Source organism: Sturnira hondurensis, unplaced genomic scaffold (assembly GCF_014824575.4).
Source record: "Sturnira hondurensis isolate 20B ecotype Veracruz unplaced genomic scaffold, ASM1482457v3 Scaffold0008196, whole genome shotgun sequence".
Classification (NCBI taxonomy): domain Eukaryota; kingdom Metazoa; phylum Chordata; class Mammalia; order Chiroptera; family Phyllostomidae; genus Sturnira; species Sturnira hondurensis.
Genome location: NW_028080827.1, coordinates 23740154 through 23762405, shown reverse-complemented (window position 1 = coordinate 23762405; position 22252 = coordinate 23740154). Strand labels below are relative to the sequence as shown.

The 22252-nt window shown below is 36.5% G+C and overlaps 1 protein-coding gene across 1 annotated transcript; it reads right to left on the bottom strand.

Moving 5' to 3' along the window:
- Positions 1 to 366: 366 nt before the first annotated feature.
- On the bottom strand, positions 367 to 22252 carry PSMC6 (proteasome 26S subunit, ATPase 6). Its single transcript, XM_037054315.1, has 14 exons — positions 22107 to 22252; positions 20807 to 20886; positions 20677 to 20716; positions 20382 to 20434; positions 18221 to 18288; positions 17887 to 18001; positions 16144 to 16231; positions 14005 to 14066; positions 13794 to 13917; positions 13372 to 13433; positions 11874 to 11994; positions 11651 to 11731; positions 4155 to 4226; positions 367 to 1525 (listed from the first exon to the last, which is right to left on the bottom strand). The coding sequence occupies exons 1-14, from the start codon at positions 22231 to 22233 to the stop codon at positions 1407 to 1409; spliced, it is 1212 nt and encodes a 403-aa protein (XP_036910210.1). The 5' UTR covers positions 22234 to 22252; the 3' UTR covers positions 367 to 1406.

Below are 22252 nucleotides of genomic sequence, written 5' to 3'. Positions count from 1 at the left end.
TAAAAAATAAAGCAAGAGTCGTTTATTAATTAAATTACAAATTACAGTGGATAAAGTAAAAAGAATTACATGGATATTTGACCTAGACCCCCACCTACAAATAGCCTATTATTTTTTATATTGTCATATTTATGAAATGCACTGTCAACATATTATAGAAATGGAACTGTTCAATAATTTGAGTAATAGGTGGCTAGTTTGAGTGGTCTGTTTTCTCTACCACTATGTAATCTGTCCTGTATCTTTTAAGGTTATGAAAAGGTATACAATACTCTGCTAGCAAGATTTTGAGGAATGATTGTAATTACCCAGGTCATTTATAGTTTGTTTTTTTAGTGTTTATGAACCTGAAGTCAAGTTTTTGTATTAACAACACCTTTAATAAGATAATTTTACTTGATGTCCAATGATGATTTCCTATTGTAATTTGTTAAAGCTTTAATTGCCACATGAGCAAGAATTGTGTACAGGTAACAGAATTTGTGTTGTGAATATTTCTGACATCAACATCTCCTACCTACATCAGACACTCTTACTCCGTATCCAGTTGATACCTACAGAGTTTATGGGTGAGCTTGGAAAATAATAAATCTCCTTAACTTTTAGTATTCACAAAATTGTATATAGTCATGTGTGAATTTTTCTGGGAAGAAGGTCCAGACCATAACATTCTAAAAAGGGAACTATCATCTCATATAACTTAAGAAAACCAAGTCACATTTATTAGAAAATATTACTTTCAATCATAATCTTAAAAGTTATATGTGTGCATGTACTATTTCAATTAACTGTTACACAGCCTAATCATAGTAGGTGGAAACTGAATACTTTATGGAAGGAGGAATATATACAGACATAGACATAAAAACACATAACAAGATACTGTTATGAAAACAGGATGGGTACTGTTTTAAATTAAAATTCAAAAGCCAACAATCTAAATATAACTTTACCTTGTTTATTAAATAGTTTACCTACTAAAAAAGGACTATATAGTAAATGTAGTTTTACAAAAGACAGTATGTGGAGAATTGAGTCAAACAGATTTTATTCAACTTTTTAGGATGAGGAAAACAAATGACATAAGTCATAAGAAATGCTCTTTGTACTACTACCTCAAATCATTTTCAGTGTTTTACAAAATGCCCACACAGCAAATACGAAAAGACACAACATACTCTTCTTTTATAACTTCTGCTGCAATAAATGCAGCATTAACAGATATACACATTTCTTCTGTACCAATCTTCAATGTAAAATTACTGAATTACTAATTTTTGTTATTCATCTTTTTATTCATACACTTTGAATGAGATCATTGCCAGTACATACATTATTTTCCTTCACTTCATTTTTACATTAAGCCAATGTCTGTTATGCACATCCATCAAAATCCTTACAGTATGTTACACAGGTTTGTAGTCTAATTTTGACTCTAGCTTCTTAGAATCAGCCACTTTTCTGACTGCTTTCATGAAATCTTCCTGTACTACAAAGTCATGATCAGCACGAATTGCAAACATACCTGTGGAGAACAAAACAACATAACTGCTTTATATAATATGTGGATTATGTATTATAAGAAAACTAAATAATGTAATTCTATGGAATAAATGTGAAGAAGCCTACATTTACTACTTCTGCATCAGTACTGATTTGTTAAAAATTCCTTTCATTGTTCAGTAAATTTCCATAGCAATCATAAGCATTATTTTCTAAGCCAAAAGCTAGAAAACAATGGGACAATTATCTGAATATTTAAAATCCAAATCACACAATCCCTGTATCCAGTGGCATCTTGAAAAAACAAAATCCAACTATAAACAAAATACACACACTTTAAGCATCCGTATCTTTTTTTCAAAATAAAGATTTTATTTATTTTTAGAGAGAAGGGAAAAGAGGGAGGAAAAGGGAGAGGAACTTTGATTGCAGGCCTTAACTGTCAACCTGACCTGCAACCCATGCATGTGCCCTGACCCAGAATTAAAACAGCACCTTGCAGGCCACCAGGGCTCAATCCACGGAGCCACACCAGCCAGGGCTGAGCCGTGGTTTAACTCTACAAGCAGCAGTTCCTTGAAAGGAAGGAGTGCACAAATGGTTTGGGAAAACACAAAATACCTTCAGTAATTCTGACAGCCCTTACTTGTTAATAATCAAAAGCATAGAGAATAGGACATTTTAAAAAGCCAAAAGTGGGCTTCAACAAAACTCAGTGCCATTATTCACATATTACAATCGCCCTATTTATATGCAAATTGACATTTAAATGACTTTCCTATTCAAGTATCACAATTCAATTTTTTCCCTTTAAAGTTTTTGATGTGACTTCAAATATTAATTGACAAAGGGATAAAAGTTTTTTGTTTGTGTTTTTCCTTTTTAACTTTATGCAGTTGTATCATGGATATACATCCCAGGTCTTCAAAGACTCCTAATTTCATGATAAGCTACAGCTGATAAGGTATCACTTTCTACTAATTAAATGCATCCTACTATTTTTATTGAGGATCTGCTTTTATTGAATTTTCACTAATATAAAATGAATGGGTTTGAATAGAAGATTTCAAGGGTTACTTCCTATCTTTCCTCGAAAGATTTCTAATTACAAGGAGCCTTGAAAACAGCTACTCTAAGTTGTCCTGAGAAATGAGAATAGAAAACTTTTAATGATTTTTTAATACTGTAGTTTTAAAATTTGTTTAGAAGACTACAACTAAATTAGGAAAGTTATTTTTCCGAACCTGTGTTTCCAGATTTAGTGAATGAATGAACCTGAGATACATACTAATCCAGAAAGCATGAAAATCTCTACATTTGAAAGGAAAATACAACTGTAACTGAATAGTGTTTTAACTCACAGAATTAACAAAAAAAAGTTTGAAGTCTGATTAAAAATTTTTTTTCAGCATGTCTCTAGATGTGAATGTCCCAACTAAAAAGCTATAATGCTAATCCACACAGAAGTTATAGTTCTTTTTTAGAAATACCTAAAAATAATTTTTATATATGTGGACAAAAAAAGGAGATCATCATAATTTTATGTTATCAGCCGCTGAGATTATGACACTGCTTTTGTTTGGGTTCCATTTTCACTGAAGCAATCTTTTTAATAATTAATTTTGTTGGTGTGGATTTCGGAAAGAAAATATCATAAATTATTTCAGGTAGTTTAAGTCACATGACAATTTACCTCTTAATATAATATTTTTGTTCATTAATAAGTCTTTGTGAGCATGATTTACTGATTCATACTGAGGGTTTCTAGACCTGCAGATCTTTGATTCAGATACTGAGTCACAACATACTCATAAAGATACTCCTATGGAAAAGCCATGCCTGAGGAGCCAGCCCTTTAAATACTATGTTGAATTTACCAGAAATGCTAAAATAAGGCCTAAGGTGATATGAAAAAGAGGAAACCACATATTGTAACCCTTATTGTAAACATTTTTTCCATTTTAAGATTCTGTGTGGAGGACAAAAACTAACTGACTCTATGTAGGGTTTTAAAGCCATTTGGTACCAGAAATAAAAATAAGGCACACAACCCATAGAGAACATTACATTTAGAAACTATTATATTTAACAAGTTGAATGAACACAAAATTCATAAATCAATTTTCAAAGCTTAGTACTGATAGGCTAGCATCAGAAAGCATGCCATCCACCTTGAAGCAGATTCCTCTGGTGCTGTCCCAGTCTCGGGTTCAGCCATGGGCGTGGATAAACAATTCTGTACAGCCTCACACTTATTTCAGGGAACCAGTATCCTATCGCATGTCTGTCTGTCCACATTCTACTCTAAGACGTCCAGAAGTGCAAAACAGTTAACATTCCAAAGAGCAAATCTCATCTAATGGGGGATGAGAGCTAGAAAATAAATGCCCATCTTCCATCTTATAGCAGGGTAATCACAAATGGCATTCTGTATGTTTCTCTGAGGGTCTCATCAAAATCAACACCCCCCTCACCCCCTGGTATACCCTTTCCCCATCTCACTTGCCCTGTTTTTTCCTGCTTTTTCGAAGCTGTCCCCCAAAACAAGTACTCAACTCCTTACAAAGCCCAGGCTCTGTTTTTAGACAAACTCAACACATTTTTGGCAATTTAAATAAAAATCAACAACAAAAATTACTTTAAAGACATACCTGCTTCAGTACAAACATTTCTCAGGTCTGCTCCATTAAAGCCATCTGAAAGCTTCACAATTGCTTCATAATCTGTTTAGGAAAAAAATACTGGAAATTAGTTTTTAAAGAGAGACCTCTTTCTGATTTATGCTCACATGAAAATTTAAACTGAAGAGCTTGCTTTCAATTTGATCAGCTAGGCCTCATCTCTGTTAATATTCTATAATATTAACCACCAAAAGCTATACTTCTGTTAAGTAAACCAGCACCAAGCAGAAATAAACGTACTTCTGAAACTTTAAAACCAAGAAATATGCTCAATATCTGAAAACATCTTAATTTTCTATGCAGTGAAACAGTTATGCCCATGTGAACTTCAGATTATCTGTCAAGTTATAACTCATTAAAACTGTAAACAAATCTTTAATTTGAATAAACCAAAGCATCCAAAACAAACTGTAACAACAGTGGAATTTAATCACATAAGCCAAATATAGATATACCAAAAATAGTCACCGGAAATAATTTTATCATGGAATTTTCAAATGCTGTATCAAGCAATGGGTAGCTTTTCTGGTTTTTGTGTAGGTTCTAAGTGGTATCAGATCTAATGATAATAATTATTAAGTGACCTTTCTAGTCACATGACAGACTTAAAGAACTGCTGGTTTGGGATAGCATTTATGGACTTGCTATAGACTGGGGAGAAAAATAAGAGACAGAATAAACCTCTACAATATAAGTAACTCTTGAGACATCCTTTATGAGACAATCCAGAGTGTGTCAATTTCTATTAGAATTCATACAGATATTAATTAGTCTTCATTCAGATTTCAATTAATAGTAAACTTCCTGAGATTAGGGATTCCCAAGGTTAACACACTATATGGCACCCAGCAAGAGCTCAGTATTGGAAGAAATCTATAAATGGACATTTTTAGTTCAACCCAGGCTTTCCAGCTCAAAATTTTCACATGAGTAATGAAAAAATTAGTGAGAGGCAATAATAAACTAATTATAATTGTTTTGAAAGAAAATATCAAAGACCATTACTTTCTAAAGGGTTTTTAAGAGTTGCTTAGTAATTATACTAGACTCCTTTAGTCCAGGGACCAGCCAACTTTCTGTAATGAGCCAGATAGTAAATATTTTTTAGGCTTTGTAGGCAATAAGGTCTCTGTCAAAACTACTCATTTCTGCTGTTACAGTGTGAAACCAGTCATAGACAAACTACAAGTAAATGTTTGTGTTATAACAGAACTATATTTACAAAAACAGAAGGCAGATAGCATTTTGCCCATAAGCCATGGTTTGTTGGCCTCTACCCTAGTCCAGTCTCTCAAATCTATAAATAACTATTTTATAATCTCTCCCCAGTCCTTAAATCTTTAACAATTCTTTCCCATCTTGACTCTGAGCTTGCTTCCTATTTCAATTAGAAAATAAAAGCATTCAGAAGAAAAATTCTAGAAGTCCCTGCCCTTATTGAGAACCTGTCATCATCAGCATCTATATAGTCTGCCTTCCCTCTTCTTCTTGTAGATGATGTCTATGTGTAACAGAGTGCAGCCAGGTGGACCCCAAAAAAGGATTTGTAATGGGGTCCAGGAAATATAAAAAAATATGTCCTCACCCCCACAAGTCTGAACTTGGGGATGGGACACATGGAGCAGGGCCATTGAGAGTTGTTCTGCATACCAACAGTTGTCCAACTTAACCTCAAGCATGGTCATTTAACATATCTATAACTTTTAACTGGTTTCATGGATATATTAAGTAGCTGTGGCCAAGCTTTGAGCCAAGGAGACAGGAGTGACTTTGACTAATGACATAACTGGGAGGCAACTCCCCCTGGTTACATCACCTGCATGAGAGCTCAGAGATGACTGGCTCCATGCCATACAGGGCCACACCTGCCCAGACTTACTATGGCAGCCCAGTAAAGCTGGAAAAATACGGGAATGCTGGCAGATGTAGCTGAATGTGGGAGGAGTCCGAAATGGGGCTGCAGAGGAACCTAGGTGTGGCAATTATGAAAAAGGGAGACCACTTGGCTTTTGGCAAGAAAGTGAGAGAAAGGGAGATCAGCGCAGCTTTGGGTCTCCCTTTGCCATGAAGCTCAGGTAGCCAGAAGGCGAGATGTAGCAACACGTAGAGCTCTCTCTTAGCAGTTTGGAAGAATGCAGGAGACGGTGCAGGAAGGAAAGGGGTGAAAGGACTCTTTCTTGCTGGTGGACCAGGAGAAGGTGCCACATGGTTGTAGATTAAGAACTAGAGATCCCAGCAACACCGCTGATGGTGCGGGGAACTGAGGGAGGCCTGCTAGCTAAGCTGATCACAGATTACTGGGAAGAACCGGTGACTACAGGAGCTATGGACTTCTATCTCTCTTTTTTTAACTTTCTTTTTTTAAATATTTTTTTAATTTATTTATCTTTAGAGGGTTCGGGAAGGAGAGAGGGAGAGAAACTTCAATGTATGGTTGTCTCTCGTGCGTCCCCTGATGGGAACTGGCCTGCAACCCACGCATGTGCCCTGACTGAGAATCGAGCCGCGATCCTCTGGTTCGAAGGCCCAGGCAGGACGGTCTTCTATTTCTTTTCCTAAGATATAGTACTCCAGACTGGGCAAAAGGAGGAATGAAGAACTGTGTGTGTTTGTGGGTGTTTTAAGGGACTTTGGGATTTTAATGAAGACTCTAAGTCCGTATAACTTTTTGAATAAATAATTCTGTTCCTTTTCACCAATCTCTGGCATTGAGAGCTACAATTCCCTGGCAGTGAGCAAGCTGAACCTAGTACAGGAGGACCTGGGGAGATGGGGGTCCATTTGGTAATAGTATATTTCCCCCCTCTATACATCTGTTCGGTAAGATATGCTAATAGACGGGGCCAACTCCTCTTCAAGAAAAGTGCATTTTCAATTTCTTGCTCTCCTACATTGTAGCATCAGCATAAAAATTAAGTTCTGTCTTAATGAATATTTCCCCAAATCCTTATCTCCATTTCTGCTACAGCTCTTTTTCTTGTCGTCTTTGCTATAGAACTCCTTTAAAGAGGAGTTCAGGCCTAGATGGAGGCATAGGTAGAAACCCTTCGCTTCTTTGCACAACCAAAATAAAGATAACAACCAATCTAAAAACAATGAACAACCAGAAGTGCCAGAAAATCAAACTCCATGGAACCCTGACAAAGAATTAAAAGAAATACTCAACCAGAGTATTTCTGGCAGATAAAGTGCTTCTCAGATAAGGTCAGGTTAAAGGAGTTCATCATCACCAAGCCCTTATTATATGAAATGGTAAAGGGACTTATCTAAGAAATTGAAGAAGATCAAAAATATGAACAGTAAAATGACAACAAAATCACAACTATCAACAACTGAACCTAAAACAACAACAATAACAAATACTAAGCAAACAACTAGAACAGAAACAGAATCAGAGAAATGGGTACCACATGGAGGGTTTTCAGTGGGGAAAGGCAGGGAAAGAATGGGGGGGGAGGTACAGGGTATAAGAAGCATAGTTGGTAGACATAAAATAGACAGGGAGAGGTTAAGAATGGTATAGGAAACAGAAATCAAAGAACTTATATGTACAACTCATGAATGTGAACTAAGAGGGGGAATGCTGGAGGGCTGAGAGGTGCAGGGAGAGGGGAGTAAAGGGGGAAAATTGGGAAAACTGTAATAGCATAATCAATAAAATATACTTTAAAAAAAGAATTCCTTGAAACAAATGTCTAAACTCAATGTCTCTCTTAATCTCTGTGAAACCCATTTGAAGTAGGCTTGCTTTCCCACCTCTCCAAAGAAATTGTTTTTGGTAAGTCACTGATGATCTCTATATAGTAAATCCAGAGATCCATTCTCAGAACCCTTATCTGACCCACTGTCAGCATTTGATAGGGAACTAATCCCTCCTTATAACAATGTCTTCGTTTGTCTTCTAGGATACCACCAGCTCCTGGTTCTACTCCTAACTCTGTGACTGTATTATCTCAATCTCCTTTTATGGTTCTTCATCTCAACTTCTTAATGTCAGAATTAGCTCATTTTTTTAATCTCTTCTCTATCCACATTCACTTCCTCAGAAATCTCATGTAATCTCAAGACTTTAAAAACCATTTTTGTGCTATTACCCATGTTTACATATCCAGCTTAGACCACCCCAACAAACTATTGATGCATACAGGATTACTAATCAACATCTACTTGTGGATATCTAATTAGCACCTCAAATTTAATATACCCAGAATCAAATTCCTTATTCCCTTTTAAAACCAAATCTTTCCAGTCTTCCCTTATTTTTTTATTGATAGTAACTTCATCATTTCAATTGTATGTCAAAAACCTAGGTCTTCCCTGGTTCTTTTTAGCTCACACGCTACATCCAGTTTATAAGCAAATTTTTTCACCTCTACTTTCAAAATATATCCAAAAATCTCATTACTTTAAAACACTGCTACCACTGTGGACCAAGTCATCAGCTTTGCCTGGATCGCTGAAATAACCTATCTAACTCTCTGGTTTCTTTTCCTTTTTCATGTATCCAGAATAATCTTTTAACCTAAGTGAATTTTAAAATATTTACAGATAAAATGAAACATTTACAACTATAATGCTGAGATTTGCTTTTTAAAAATAGAGGGATAATAAAGGGTTGGTGACATTACACATGAAAAGTTTTATCTATAGAGTTAATAATTATTGAGGCTAAGTGATGAGTGAGTACCTGGGGTTAGAAGTTCATTATACCCTTAATTCTACTTTTATTATTTCTAATTTTCTACAATAAAAACTTCAAAATAAGAGAAAGATCATTCCTTTGCTCACAATCCTCCAATGGCATCCATATCTTTAAAAATAAAAGTGGAAGTTCCTACACAGTGGACTTAATAAGGCTCCGCACAATCTGGTCCTCATTACTTCTATGACTTCACTTGCTACTCCCCCATTTATTCTGCCACTAACACCTTGGCCTCTTTGCTGCTCTAGAATGTTCCAGACAAATACTTTCTTCAAAGCCTTCTTATTTGCTGCTGCCTCTGTATAACTTCCCTCCAAATATCCACATTTAGCTCCTTCACCTTTGCAGGTCATTGCTTAAACATTACCCTCTTTGTAAGGCCACCCCTTTCCCACTTCCATTTATATTTATATAAATACACAGGCACACATGCACACATGCATACCCATCCCTGGCATTACCTAGTCCCCTTTTCTTGTTTTATTTTTCTCCATAGCACTTTCCACCATCCGTTACACTATATATTTTACTCACTTTATCTGTCTTTTCGTGACAATAATCTATATTCTGTAACAGCAGAAATCTGTCAGTTTCATTCACTGCTCTATCCCCAGCACTTAAAAAATTCCTAACATACAGTTGATGGCCAATAAATATTTCTGAACTAAAAACCAGATTTGAGGTATAAAGCACAACTTCTGGCCAAGAAACAACATAGATAAATTTACTTTGCCTTCTCATACAACCACAAAAAGGACAATAACCAATCTAAAAACAAAAAACAACCAGAACTGCCAGGAAATCAAACTGTATGGAAGTCCAAACCAAGGATTTAAAGAAGAAACATTCATCCAGACAGGTAGGAGGGGTGGAGAGGACACAGTGTGGTGCAGAGGTAGCTGGCAAAATGGGCAGTCCCACATTCACATGGAGCAGGGAAAAACCAGGAAGGACAACTAGGGAGTGAGCAACCCCAGCTCTGCGCCAGACTATGTAGCCCAGAGTTCCAACACCAGAATATAAAGCCTTATAACCCCTGGCTTTAAAAACCAGTGGGGGTTAGGGTGGCAGAAGAAACTGCCAGTCTCTCAGGAGAGTCCATTTAAAGGGCCCATAGGGTCTTAGAATGCATGCAAACCCACCCACTCTGGGAATCAGCACCAGGGCAGCAGCTAAAAGGGTACCAGCTGCTTTCAGGAAGTGGGGGACATGACTGGAAATGGGGTGAGAGCCCACCAAGCAGCATTGTTTCTTCTCTGATCCTTCCCCCACATACAGAGACACACAGTCACCAAGCAGGTTGCACCACCCTAGCAAATACCTAAGTTTCCACCCCTTACAATGTAACAGGTGTCCTGACACAGAGAGTCAAAGCAGCTCTACCAATACACAGAAACAGAGGGAGGCTGCCAAATTGAGAAGACAAAGAAATATGGCTCAAATGAAAGATGAGATCAAACCCCCCCCAAAAAAACTAAGCAACATGAAAATAGCTAACCTATCAGATGCAAAGTTCAAAACTCTGGCAATCAGGATGCTTAGAGAAATGATCAAGTATGGCCACAAAATAAAGGAAGAAGTAAACGCTATACAAAATGAAATAAAAATATTCACAGAACCAACACTGAAAGGAAGGAAGCTGGGACTCAAATCAATGATTTGGAACAAAAGAAAGAAAGAAACATTCAACTGTAATACAAAGAAACATGAATTTAAAAAAAAAATGAGGAGAGGCTTAGGAACTTCTGGGACAACTTTAAATGTACGAACATCCAAATCATAAAGGTGCCAGAAGAAGAGGAAGATCAAGAATTGAAAACTTACTTGAAAAAATAATGAAAGAAAACTTCCCTAATTTGGTGAAGGAAACAGACATATAAGAAAGAAGTTGAGGAAGCTCAGAGGGTCCCAAACAAATTGGACCCAAAGAGGGCCACACCAAGACACATCATAATTAAAATGCCAAAGGTTAAAGATAGAGGGAATCTTAAAAGCAGCAAGAGAAAAGGAGAGAGTTATCTACAAAGGAGCTCCCATCAGACTATCAGCTGATTTCTCAAAAGAAACCTTACAGGCAAAAAGGGATTGGCAAAAAATATTCAAAGAGATGGAAAGCAAGGACCTATATCCAAGATTACTCTATCCAGCACAGCTATCATTTAGAGTGGAAGGGCAGATAAAGTGCTTCCTAGACAAGGTAAAGCTGAAGGACTTCATCATCAACACCCTTTTATATGAAAAGTTAAATGGACTTACCTAAGAATAAGAAGATCAAAACTATTAACAGTAAAATGGCAACAAATGAAACAACTATCAACAACTGAACCTAAAAAAAAAAATACTAGGCAAACAACTAGTATAAGAATGGAATCATAGAAATGAAGATCGTGTGGAGGCTCAGCAACAGGGAGGGGGGAGGCGGAGGATGTGGGAAAAGGTACAGGGAATAAGAAGCCTAACTGGTAGGTACAAAATAGATAGGGGGAGGTTAAGAACAGTATAGGAAATGGAGAGGCCAAAGAACTCATATGTATGACCCATGGACATGAACTTAGGGGGGGACTGCTAGAGGGTATGGGGGTAACCAAGGTAGAGTGGAGAAAAGGGAAAAAAAGTGAAAAAAACCCAACTGTAATAGCATAATCAATAAAATACAATTAAAAATGAAAGTAAAACCAGATTGAATAGACTATCAATGATGTAAGACAGCATTTTGCTTCATTTACCAAATGTAAATACACATAAAAATAGGGTATTTCCTTACCTATTTCACCATGCTTTGTAATGGGACCTGCATGGATTTTCAATATATCTAATCTTGCTTGTTCATTTGGTAAATCAATATCTGAAAATAAGAAATTGTAGGAAATTCTTTTGTAGTCATTTTTTACTTTAATTTTTAAATAAAATAGGGAGTGAATAAAAGGTACGAAGATAACTGAACAAGGACAAAACAAATGCACAGCAGGTAAAAGGCCTTAACTCACGTATTTTTCTATCTAATCTTCCTGGACGGAGCAAAGCAGGATCCAGTGTATCTGGTCGGTTTGTAGCCATGATCATTTTAACTCTATGAAGAGTATCAAATCCATCCATTTGATTCAGTAACTAAGCATTTATAAATAAAAATCACAAACAGATTTTACAAAGCATCCTAGCCATTAAAAAATACATAGGTACAATTTTTATATGCCTAATACCATGAAATGTTCGCCTACAGACAGCTATGTAACCTTCAAAATGATCATTTTGTGGAATCCTGTTTTTTCTCTCTTATGTTAAGGAACCTACTATCCATCCTTTTTATAGCTAGCAGGTAGTTTTAATAAGTCTGAAGGTTTCCATCTGGTCAAAAATTATAAAACTAAACTATGTGAATCTGATTTCCAATGTTCAACTTTTTTTCATTACTTTTTTAAAAAAAAGCTAATAAAATCTAACATATAAAGTGCTTATGGTACGCATAACAAAATTTATATTAAGATAACCAGACACAATGATTTTTCTACAAATTTAATAATAAATCCATTAAATATCTTTTCAAATATTTCTACTATACATAGAAATAGTGAGACACTAACCATATTTCCTTTGCTTCTTACAGTTTTCTTGAAGTTTAAAAAACCTAACCACATTCAACAAACTCTTTAAAATATAGCTGGCCTCACATGTCTATTTCTTTCTCAAAATACATTAGCTAACATATCAGTTACATGAATAAAACTAGTATCAGTGTTGTCTTAAAATACTTCAATTTAAGGTCTCTAAGAGACTCTGTAACTAATTTTAAAACACCGCATGTTTTCTGAGCAAATGAGTATAACTTATGAAAGTAATTTTCAAATGCCCATACTCAGGCAGAATTTGACACTGTATTGCCTAGGCTACCTAGCTGCTATTTCCAGGCTACCTAGCTGCTATTTCCAGAAGTTGAAACCACAGTTGGGCTCTTGCCAGGACTTTCACAGATTTTGGAGGAGGGAAAGGCTTTATGTACATTCTGATATCCCAGCATTCATCTTCTTCAATTATCAACACTATTCAGTTTCCTCTCATTCTCAGCAATAAAGAAAGGAAAGCGTTAGTGATTTTTAGAGCAGCCTCATACATAACTCGTTTACTGCCACTAGTTTTACAATGTCCATTACTCATAAAATGTCTTAAAAAAACTAGCATGAGATCATATTCACACTGTAAGTAGTACCATGTACAATTTAAATAACTGACTGCTCTGCTCAAAAGACATGTAACAGCTGTACATTAAATGGGAATTTTGTAGATATGCCTATTATTTTCTAATAGTCATTTTCTTACTGGAGAGTGTGGTGGAGAAATGTGTTCATTACTGTCAGTATTTTCAAATTTCACAGTCAAGTATATTCTTCATTTAAACTACTGTACATATTTGACCTTCAAATATCTGGGTTTACTTCTTTATATTCAAGAAGCACTGATTTCTTCACAAGCCCCTTTACCATATATTACCTCCATTAAAGTTCTCTGAATCTCTCTATCAGCTGAAGTGCCCTCAGAAAACCGACGACCGCCTAAAAAAAATGACATGGAAGCTCATATGCATTATTCTTTCCCTCAATAATGATCATTTAAAAGACAGAATATGATAGTGTCTAGGCTCAAAAACATTAAGATGAAAATTAGGTATTAAGAATTATACTGACAAAATTAATGATTTTGGTATAATATTTTTTATTTTGTCAATGTCAAAGGTTACACATTAAAACTGGTTAAACTTTAAAATTTTTTAGAAAATAACGCCCAATTTATTTTGCTACTTCATATAAGTAGCAATTAGAGGAAAAGGGAAAAAGTTCCTTTAGATTTAAAAAAAAATTCCTAACACTATCAAGAAAAGCTTAAGACAAAAGTTTAAAAGATGTTACTCTTACCGATAGCATCTATTTCATCCATAAAAATGATGCATGGTTGATGATCCCTAGCATAATTAAACATTTCTCTGATCAAACGAGCACTTTCACCAATGTACTTGTCTACAATAGAACTAGATACAACCTGATTAAAGAAAAAACATTAAGGTAAACATAAGATAATTCAAATAAAATTTAATCTCAACATCTACAAAAAGAGTCTTCCCTTTACCTTTAAGAAATTGCAGTCTAGCTGGCTAGCAACGGCTCGTGCCAAGAGTGTTTTTCCTGTACCTAGGAATGACAAAAGAAGTCCTAATTAGATGGAGAATAAAAAACTTTCAAAAGCCTTTTGAGAATATAATCCTTTGGCTAGTAAATTCTGCAAAATGGAAGCTAAATCCTAAACAGAATTTCCAGTGAAAATTCCACTGTACTTCTACTTTCAATTTTAAATTTTATTCAAAATGGTCCTTGTAATCTTATTTTAAGCATACTAAATATAACTTTAGAAATACATCAAATCCTATGTATAAATAGACTACAATAGAAACTTGTTACATTAAAATCCATTAATCTGTTCTGTACACTAAATGGTTCTTTTATCCATGCATGACATTGTATATCAAGTATTGATTCTTTGGAAACTACTACTTTAGTGAGTTATGGAAATCTTCAAAATGTTGTTATTTTTCATTATACATTATTTAAAAATCACACTTGTTAGTACCACCACCAATCTCATCTTTTTAAATGTTAACATAGTAGAAAGCTATCAAGCTCACAGTGTTGGATTAAGTTTTCAAGAACTTTAATTTTTCCTTGAAAGGTCCAATTTTATCACTGGCTACAAATGGTGTCAGTTGTTTTATCACAACAGGCTAACTTTATTCATTTTTGAAAAGCTTGTGCCAGGTAACCAATATCAGTATGAATAACCAATAACCAGTCTGATAACCACAGACTACCTGTAAATTATCCTTTTAGCTAATTCGGCTAGCAACTGAAATAACTGCACAAGAGATTAATTATCCTGTTCAATACACAACAAAAGTACTTTATATGTATCTTCCATTCCATCGCACAGTGTAAAGATTTTATTCAAGTATCAAGATTTAATAATACTAGTCCTGGCTGGTGTAGCTCAGTGGATTGAGCGCGGGCCTGCGAACCACACGATCTCGGTTCAATTCCCAGTCAGGGCACGTGCCTGGGTTGCAGGCCAGTTCCCAGTTCCCGGCAGGGGACGCATGAGAGGCAACCATACTTTGGTGTTTCTCTCTCTCTCTCTCTCCTTCCCTTCCCCTCTAAGATAAATAAATAAAATCTTTAAAAAAATAACACTAATAATTTTGCCCTAGCTGGTGTAGTTCAGTGGATTGAGTGCCAGCCTGTGAACCAAAGAGTCGCCCATTCTATTCCCAGTCAAGGCACATGCCTGGGTTGCAGGCCAGGTCCCCAATAGGGAACACGTGAGAGGCAACCACACACTGATGTTTCTCTCCTTCCCTTACCATCTCTCTAAAAATAAATAAAATTTAAAAAATAATAAAATAATTTTTACTACTTTACCAAGGACATTGTAAAGTGAAACTAGCTTTAAAAAAATATTCCAAGTGAGTGGTCAAAAAAACACATTGACTACGAGCACCACTTCATGCCACTGACTTAACTGATTCATGCTACGGCATGAGCAGTTTTACCACATTGGGTTTGCAAGATCAGCACAGACACCAACAAAGTAAAAGAGCAACTAACATCTTAGCATTATGAAAATAAGTTTTGACCTTGCAGATTCCCTGAAAGTGTGTCACAGACACCCAGAGGTCTGTGAACCACGTAGGACCATTACATTAGAATCACATGGCATGTTATGTAGTTGTCCCTTGAACAACATAGATTTGAAATGCACAGGCCCACTAATATGTGGATTTTTCCCAATAAATATATGTACTGTTTTCAGTCCACAGTTGCGGGTTTGCACATGTAGGGGGCCAACTGTCTGCACTGGTCTAGCCATTTTATGTAGGGGACTTGAGCATCCACACAGATTTTGATACCTCTGTGGGTCCTAGAACCAATCCCTGAGGATACTGAGGCGAGTTAAGTTTTGGGGGAATCGTAGGTTACATGTAGATTTTTTACTGTGAGGGGGGTGGCCAGTGCCCCCAACCCCATGTTGCTCAAGGGTCAACTATATACCCCATAAGGCACTAGAGGATGGAGCATGCTGAGAGAACAGCACACACATCTCTTATCTCATCTCACTCTGAACAATGTGGAGGGGGGAAATGCCCAAGTTAAATTTCTAACATATTTTTTTATTCCTTAATTCATTCATTAGTGAGGTGAACATGAATTCAATACCAACCTGGTGGTCCATACAGCAAACAGCCTTTTGGAGGTATTATTCCTACACGCTGGAATAATTCTGGATTTGTAAGAGGCAATTCTATTACCTAGAAAAGAAGTTGCACACTTCTTAAACAGATGGTAAAGATTCTGATGTACTTTCAAATATTTTAAGTAAAATATCAGTATAGTAAGGTATACACATCATAATTCGTAATAGATCTAGAATTCCATGTTATGTAAAGCTATATTAGAGGGTTTTTTTCAGATATCTCTTGCATCTAAAAATAGTTTAATGTTTTTAGATTAATTAAAAACTGTGTGGTTACTTAAACAAACCATACACTTGACTAGAGTGATGGTTACACAGGCATATAATCTGTCAAAACATTTAAATTGTAAACTTTAAATCTATGCATTTTAATGAACATAAATTATGCCTCAATGAAAAAATTAGACCACAAAAAATCAGTTATTCGAAAAATAAAAATCAAAAGATAATACTATTTTGCATTTGGGAATACAACACAAATTATAAAATGGGGAAATATGGTGTTAAAACCACCACTATGAAAGTATATAAAATTGTCACCCATTGGCATTTTGTCATAGCAGACTTAATGGCATTTTGTCATAGCAGACTTAAAAGAACCACATATTCTGCTTTCAAGGTCCTAACACTGACTCAAGGAAAGAAAATGAGAATAGAAAAAGTGAGAGTTTGATTGCCTAATTTAAACTCTTTATAATGCCAACTTGGAGATCAACTTCTATTGCATAGTTGAGTGCAGAAGGTGTAAGACAAGCTGAAAGTGTGAGAGATCAGTATTCTGAAGTGTATGCAGATGGAAAAGGGTACCGTGTGCACATGTGGTCAGTGTGCGTGAGAAAGACAGAGGGAGGGATTCTTTCTGCTCCTGTGCCTGATGCGGCAAATCACTGTCAAAGACAAGGTTTTACTGTTCCACAAAGCACTTTTCTTCCTGTGTTGACCCTTCATTAACTACAGAGTGAGAATAGGCTTTAATTTATACTCAGGCCAGTGCTTCTTCAATCTTGGTCAAAAAACAATTTGGTTACATAAATACCTGGAATGCTTGTTTAAATGCAATTCATTTGTCCCATCCCCAGTCTACTACATCAAAACCATGCAGAGGGCCTAGCAATCTGTATCTTTAGTAAGACTTACAGTAAATTTAATACACTGAGGTATACTGACCCAAGTAACCTATTATGATAATCAAAATCACAAATGTCATGGGCACTGTGCTATACCAATTATTCTTAGCTATTTTCTTCTTTGTCAAGAAGAGCCGGATTTCTCTAACACCAAATTATCTCCACATTAACAAACACCTATAATTTTCACAGCAAGATACTTAGTGCTATTCGTCTCTCGACAAGAATATTAAACGTATAATATTCAGTAACCACCATTTGGACAAAGTAATTTTTCATCATCTTTCTCCCTTCAGGAGCCTTTAAAAAAATTTACTTATTTATTTATTTTATTTTGAGAGAGAGGGGAAGGGAGGGAAAAAGAGAGAAGAAACATCAATGTGTGGTTGCCTTTGGCATGCCCCCTACTGGGGACCTGGCCTGCAACCCAGGCATGTGCCCTGACTGGGAATTGAACCACTGACCCATTGGTTCATATGCCTGCACTCAATCCACTGAGCTACAGCAGCCAGGGCCCCTTCAGGAGTGTTAAAAAAAATACTATTTATCGTTAAGTTCAGAAAACAAAGCATACGCCACCAACCTCTCTCAATTCCCGAATCTGTTCTGACAGCCCTCCAATCTCGGAATAGGAAACATTCCCAGGGTCTTCATGAGACATGTTGTAAACCAGTGGATCCACCTCTCTTGGCAAATATCTGTGATGACAAGTATTTCTCTTTCAAAAATGTATTTTTGCTCAGCCTACAGATAGTGTATAAATGACCTGATTGAGCAAACACCTGTTGGTTATTTTTATAAAAATACATTATTTGAATTAATTAGGAATTAGTAAAAGACAAAAATGACAAAATATTCAGTGATCTCAAATATATCTTTCCTCTCAAAAAATGAACTATACAAAATAAAAAACTTACCTCATGATGGTTAGTGTAGTCATATCCAAAGCAACTCTTGTTCCTGGCTTCAGCTTACTTTTGTCAAGCTAATTTTGTACAACAAAAGGAATTACATAAACACTTAAAAAGGGGAATAATACTCTAACAAGAGCCAAACATTTAGAAGACAACCCTTCAGAGAAAACACTAATATTAGGTTATAAACACCACGCCAATGGAGGGTATAAATGTTACAATTCAATGTTATTTCCATCTGCCCATTTTGCGCAATCGCAGCGTAAAATGTGAAATCACTAATACACAAAGTTTGAGGTGGCAATGACCTTGTTTTTGAGGAAGGAATGGCCTTCAGTATTTTACCTTCAAAAGCTCACTTTTAATATAGTTCTGCTCTTTATTTCAATGCAGGCAAGTAATTGTAGTACAGCAAATTTGGCAACTGGTGCCAAAGCAGTTATACAGAAATCTGTTAGGTGAGCTCTGGCCAGGTATCTCAGTTGGTTAGAGCATTGTCCCAATACTCAAAGGTTGCAAGTTTAACCAGGTCAGAGAACATATAAGAATCAACCAATGAATGCATAAAAAAGTGTTAACAATGAATTGTATTTCTCCCTCCTTCTCTCTTCCTTTCTCTCTAAAATCAATAAATTAAAAAAAAGTTAAAAATAAAAAGCTGTGACCAGTGTGGCTCAGTTGGCAGGGCACTGTCTTGCAGGACAAAAGGTCACTGGTTCCATTCCCAGTCAGGGCACATGCCTGGATTGTGAGCTTGGTCCTGGTCAGGATCCCTGAAGGAGGTCATTTACATCTATAGGAAATATATACTCTGGCTTTTCTTTTTTTATTGTAGATTTAATTCACTTAATTTTAGAGAGAGGGGAAGGGAAGGAGAAAGAGAGGGAGAAAAACATCAAGGTGTGTGATATTTTCATTGGTTGCCCCTCACATGCCCGCAACTGGGGACCTGGCCCATAACCCAACCATGTGCTTTGACTGGAAATAGAACCAGCAACCCTTTGGTTCACAGGCTGGCACTCAATTTACTGAGCTAGAGCAGCCAAGGCTATACTCTGGATATTTTAGTATTTCCCAGTTTTTTGTATTGTTTTTATTTACTGATTTGAAAGAGAGAGGAAGTGAGGCAGAGAGGGGTGGGGGATGGATAAGAGAGCAAGGGGGGAGAGAGAAAGAAACATCAATTTGTTATTCCACTTATTTATCCATTCACTGGTTGATTCTTGCATGTGGCCTGACAGATGAATCAAACCCACAACTTTGACATATTGGGATGATTCTCTAATCAACTGGGCTACCTGGCTAGGGCCAAATTTTCCAGTTTTCAAATATTCCCTTGCCTTCATACAACCATTAAATATCTTGGAAAAGCCAACTTTTGGTACCCAGAGGACCCTATAAAGGACATAAAAATCTTGTGTCAGACTAGGCATCTAATACTTTGATTTGGAAAATGTCATCCTACTTATATGCTAGGCAAAAATCCTAAACTTAGAATTAGTCCCTTGGTTAAATTTCATTCTACACCCATGTTGTATCAATGTTTTAAAACCTAAACACGATATAACAAATACTCAAGAGAAAGCTCTTCCAAATGAACTTGTAAGTATGTCCGAAGGATACTTCCTAGAGAATAAATAGGGTAATACATAAATTGGATTCAGAGGCTACCAATAATTTAAAACCATTTGGTGGCATTTTTGATGACTGCAAAATAAAATGTGCAGTTATTTCAATTTGCCTATTCTAATTGTTTAATTAAACAATTGCTTAATTTAAGAAGTCTGTAAGTAAACAGTCTGTAAGTAACATTTCTGACTATTTAAATATAAAACATAGGTAATTGATAGGGTCTAATCCTTTTAAATCCCCTTCCAAAAAAAGACATTAAAATAAAATGATCTGAGATATTTTCTAGTTCTTAAAGTCTTTGATTTCCAGTTTTATAGAACCAACTGAGACAACTCAGTACACTGGAAAGTAGAGAATACTAAGAGTCAAACCCCATGGGTTGAGTTCCGACTTTGCTAACAGTTATATCTTAATAAATCACCTTTGTGAGTTATGAGCATAATACCTGACCTGCTTACCTCAAGAATTAAATCACTTATATAAAAGTACTTTTGCCAATTATAAAGTAACTATTACAAATGTTAAGTGTTACCTGTCGACGACAGCCCACAACATATCTTGGTCCATTTGTAGCTTTAACAATGACTAAAGAAAGAAAATGAAAGAAAAATTTAAAATAGCAAGTAAAAATTAAATATACCCACACTGATGGCAGGCTGAGTTTTATTTCTGTCCTCCAAGAAGATAATACATAGTTGAAAGAAAATTAAGTCTATGCAAGAATCGAATCTACCTTCACTATTGTCATTAGAATAATAAGCATTTCAAAAGTGGTGGTAGGAAGGAGTCCACTTTTTTCTTTACTAATTAACAATTAATACACTTACATTTTTCTTCAGTTAGCTGCTTAAGTACTTCACCCACAATCTAAGAAGAAGAAAAAAAGGATTACTTTTTGCCAAGAGCTAAAGAAGCAATTACCATTGCCCCTTATATCCGAGAAACTCCATTACCTACCTGCCCAACACTTTGTAGGGCCTTCAGATCATTTTCAGACTTTTCATACTGCTTGGTAAGTTCTTTTAATTGTTCCCTTACTGAAATATAATGTGAACATTTTTAATTAAACAATAATCTTAGTGAGTTAGTTACAAAGTCTTACTTAAGTTTTGTCTATTTCACTTTACATAATTTTTATAGTTACTATATCAAAATACAAAAGAAATTATGAGGTTTGTAGGTGCCATGTAAAAATGAAATGCTGTAAGAGAAAGCATCATGTTTCTATTTTTTAAATTGACAATACTTAGTTGTTTGAGTACATTTTAGGTTACAGTCTTGGAAGATACGACACTGACACTTCCGGATTTGTGATTACAAATTCAAATGATAAAGGTCCGACCTTTTCTTTTCTTTTTAAGATTTTATTTATTTATTTTTAGAAAAGGGGTGGGGGGAGAGAGAAAGACAGGGAGAGAAACGTCAATGTGTGGCTGACTCTCCAGGGCCCCCTACTGGGGACCTGGCCTGCAACCGACATGAACCCTGACTGGGGATAGAACATGCTATTCTTTGGGTCCCAATCTGGCACTCAATCCACTGAGCCACACCGGCCTGGGATAAATCTGACTCTTGCTCGTCTCTTCACCTACCCACATGGATTATTACTCTCTTACTTTCTACCCTAATAAGGGCAACAGGTGGAGTGCTCCGCAGTTACATGATTATTATGGTCTTCATTTAATTCAACCACTCAGGCTTTTCAAAAAGGTACACTATGAAAAAATATAAGTGCCCTTTCAGCTCAGCAGTTAAAGGAAACCTGTGTGCCTCATGCAGTACAACTCAAAGCACAAGAAAAGACGAGGAGCGTTATTATGACGGATGGACCCCTCAAGCTCCGTGGGCGGCTTTCCACTCCACCAACACACCCACTGCCCGAGTCTCATCTCTTGCTTTAACTTTCTCGACCTAAGTCTCTTCCCTTCTCCCGGTGCCGGGACTCCAGCAGCCCTGCCCTCTTTGCACCCCAACCTGGGAAGCATCGCTGGCCCGCTTCTTCCCCAAGCTTCCTCTAGTCCTCTTTTAATTCCATCTCAGGAATGTTCTTTCTGTCACCTGGCCAACACTGGGCCATCTTCATGCCGAAGGGGCTCTGCTTCCCAATCTCAGGGCCCGATGACAAAGCGCCTTGTCCCTGGACCGAGGCCTTCCCATCGCCAGAGCTAGGTTGCCGGGCTCCGCCAAAGGCCTCCGCTTTGTCAGGGACAGAAGAGGTTTCGGGCACGAGATTATGTGGAAAGAAAGATGCACTCACACTCCTTAAGGCGGCCGTCGATCTCCTTGTGCTCCAGCAACTTCTTGCGGTAATCCTGAAGCGCCTTATCTCTAGGGTCCGCCATGATGAGAAGCCGTCGCTCATAGGGGATGCCGGGAATGGCCATGGCCGCCCGGGCGGGGGAA